Source organism: Rhinolophus hipposideros, assembly GCF_964194185.1.
Source record: "Rhinolophus hipposideros genome assembly, chromosome: 23".
Taxonomy (NCBI): domain Eukaryota; kingdom Metazoa; phylum Chordata; class Mammalia; order Chiroptera; family Rhinolophidae; genus Rhinolophus; species Rhinolophus hipposideros.
The window spans coordinates 5,439,242-5,442,565 of record NC_138069.1 but is presented as its reverse complement, the minus strand read 5'-3'; the positions used below and the strand labels follow the sequence as shown (position 1 = coordinate 5,442,565).

General features: G+C 38.0%; 1 protein-coding gene across 1 annotated transcript; it reads left to right on the top strand.

The window, feature by feature from the left end:
- The first annotated feature begins 605 nt into the window (after positions 1-605).
- LOC308491791 (large ribosomal subunit protein bL33m) lies at positions 606-978 on the top strand. Its single transcript, XM_081035829.1, has one exon. It carries the CDS (start codon positions 657-659, stop codon positions 852-854), a length of 198 nt encoding a protein of 65 aa, XP_080891955.1. The 5' UTR covers positions 606-656; the 3' UTR covers positions 855-978.
- Positions 979-3,324: the final 2,346 nt, after the last annotated feature.

Sequence of the window (3,324 nt, the reverse complement as noted above, 5' to 3'; positions counted from 1 at the left end):
GACGTCATCCCCCTCCTTCCCATTTCTTTAACATGTTTCCTCTGTGCCATTCCAACCAGACCCCACTGCGTGGCCAAGACCCCAGCAGCCTTCTCCTGAACAGCTAGCTGCAGCATCTCACACCCATGCTCCACACGGCTGTCAGTCCAGAGGGGGCCATGGGGAACACAGAGCCCTCCATATTACTCTCCTGTCTGAAACTCGCCTCGACTCAGCACACCCTCCCATCAGGAAAAAGTCCAAACTCCACTTAAAGCCATTCCAATCAATATATCATTGGTTTACTTGACAAAATAATTCTAGTGTATATTTAGAAGAGTAAACAGACAAGAATAGCTAAGATATTTTTGAGAAAAAAAACAACAAGAAAGTGACTTGCGTGGTTAAAGAGTAGTACATAATCACATGAATTAAAACAGTGGCACTGGTACAGAGTTGGAAAAAAGGACGTGCGTGTACTGATTTCATGCACAGTACAGGAGAAAAGCAGGTTGTTTCAGCAAATGGTGTGATAACAAATTATTTGGAAGATTGTCAAGTCATCTTCTCCTCACACTGTGTACACAACAAATTAGAGATTTAAAAAAAGAGTCATGTAGAGTTGGGTGTTGAGGGACTCTGGGCCCGTTACGGGTATTGTGGGGAGTACTGTCGCAATGTTGCTGTCCGCGGTCTCCTTTGCCAAGAGCAAGTCAAAGACTATTCTGGTGAAAATGGTGAGCCAAGCGGGGACAGGTTTCTCCTTCAACACTAAGAGAAGCCGACTACGGGAGAAACTGACTCTACTGCATTATGATCCAGTTGTGAAAACCAAAGTCCTCTTTGTGGAACAGAAAAAAATACGCTCCCTCTAAATAATGGATTGAAAATGAATTTGATTTATAAATGAGAAGACTGAGGGCGGGATACCGATTCAGAAATTCTGCAGCATGTAATAAAAGAAGAGGAAATGACACGGAATCTCTGCCTCCTGTGATTTGAAGGAAAACAATGCAGTGAAAGCAAATTCTTCATATTAGGACATACATCATTGCATTACATTTATTTATCTTTCTGAATATTTTTATAGCCCTTAATAAAAAATATTAAAATAGCCTGAAAAAAAAAAAGAGTCATGTATAAAAATAAACGAAGACTTCTTTATCTTCCAGAAGCTTTTATAATTCTATGGCAAACACGTAATTCCTTTTCTAATAAGAGGTAACAAACAATAAAGGTGGGGAAAAAAGAAGCTTTATAAACTAAAAGGAAAGAGAAGTAAACACTGAACTGATATCAGGTGGGATTTTCTAAGCATAAAAGCAATGAAAGAAACATTATCAAATTTGACTAGTCAAAAAATTTCACATTATATACATTAAAAAAAAACACAAAAATTGAAAAGCAAATGACAAAGTGAGGAAAACATTTACAACAAACATAACAAAGGATTATTGTACTTAAGATATTAAAAAATCAGTCAGAAAAACACTAAAACTTCCTGATTCCTCACCACAAAGACAATTCTAAATAGAACTACAACTGTCTAATATAAGCATATGGCTGATGATAATAATAAAAATAACACAGAGATGTTGGGTATCCGATGGACACTTGTCTTATTAGGGAAACCACTTCATGGATGGTTTATAGGTGCCTGACCACCTGTGTACACCTTCACTTCAATGTACACCTGAAGCTGAAGTTTAATAATAATGTCAACTATAATTTAATCTACATATATATACATATATATACACATACATGTATATATATGTATATATCACAGGCTGTGGAGCACAGCACAGGGAATAGAGTCAGTGGAACTGTAACAGCTGTATACGATGTCAGAGGGGTAATAGATTGGGGGAGGAGGGTTATCACTTGGTGAGGGGTATAAATGTCTATTACATTGTTTTGTACACCTGGAACTAATAAAAAAAAATCACAAAGTTAAAAAAATAAATAACAGAGAGATAAAACTCTTTTTTGAATCAGTTTGGTAACACTGAACCATTAGTTATCACTAATAGTAATGACAAATTAAATTAAATTACAACAAGTCGGAGAGTAAGAGAAAGACAAGAGTAATTAAGCAGTCAGCAACTGTGGACCGATAACAAAAGACTGCTCACATTCCTGAATGTATGTTGGAGCTTCGAATCAACTTCAGTAGGGACCACCAAACACACCAAATTCTGCTTGTGTATGAACTTCCAGGACTGCTGCTTGCCACCAATCAAAAGGAGTAAATAGTTCTTCCTAAGCACTCTGCACTTACCCTAGAACTGCCTCGGCTTCACTTTCTCCTGCCCTGCTTATCTGTAGCCAATGTAAACTCTTTCAAAACAACTTACATCTTTCTTCCCCCAAACATAACATATGAAAGCGTCTGTCAACTCCAGGACAGTGGATTCGTTCATATTCTCCATCTGGCCCTGCGGCTGGGGGTTTAGACCACATGCCCCAGGACCTGGTCCTTTTCTGGCTAGCATTTGGCTCAATAAACCCTTTATTTTAGAAAAGGTTTATTTTAGAAAAGGGTACAGGGATGCAGGTCCCTCCAAGCACAGCCAGTTCTGGAAAAGGCATTGGAACAATGTGTGTAGATCCGTGTGTGTGTGTGTGTGTGGCTCAGACACATCCACTACCTTGGACTGTCTCATTTCACTCCTAAAAGCCTACCCTAAAAAAATTGATCAGAAATAAAAGCCAAAGGCAAGGATGTTTACCACAGCACTGTTTATAACAGCAAAAAACGAAGGTGACCTTATGTCTAAAAATAGAGAAAATTCTACATTAAATATGGACTATCATGAGTCCACTAAAAAGGTTTTCCTTAAGGATTCAAAGAACCAACCCCCAACCAATTCAACTGTGTTTAGTAATCCTGTTGCGGGAGGCAGTGTGATATTGTTATTCTGAGACTCCTGTGTGTGTGTAGTAGGATAAACAAGGGAATTCAGGGCGTTGTGAGTCGGGATTCTCAGCATGAGAAAAAGATCATATTATTAAATAAAACCTTGTAGCCCTGAATTTAAATGAAAATTAAGGGCATGTGCTCAGGAAGCATTTCATTTTAAAAAGAAATAAACATTTTCTCGTTCTGTCCACTGAAAAGGCCTAAAAAAAAGAAAGACTAACTCAGTACCACTGGGTTACCCACAGCATACAGATTATGGCCTCTATATATTTCCTGCATAAAGGAATATATGAGTCTGGATCATTTTGTCATAGTAATTTGTCAGAAATTATAAAGGTTATGTCAAAAGGATTTGTGATTCAACTTGAAGAGGTTCCCACTGGCCAAAGATGGGACTCTTTAAGCATCAGTAATAATAACTG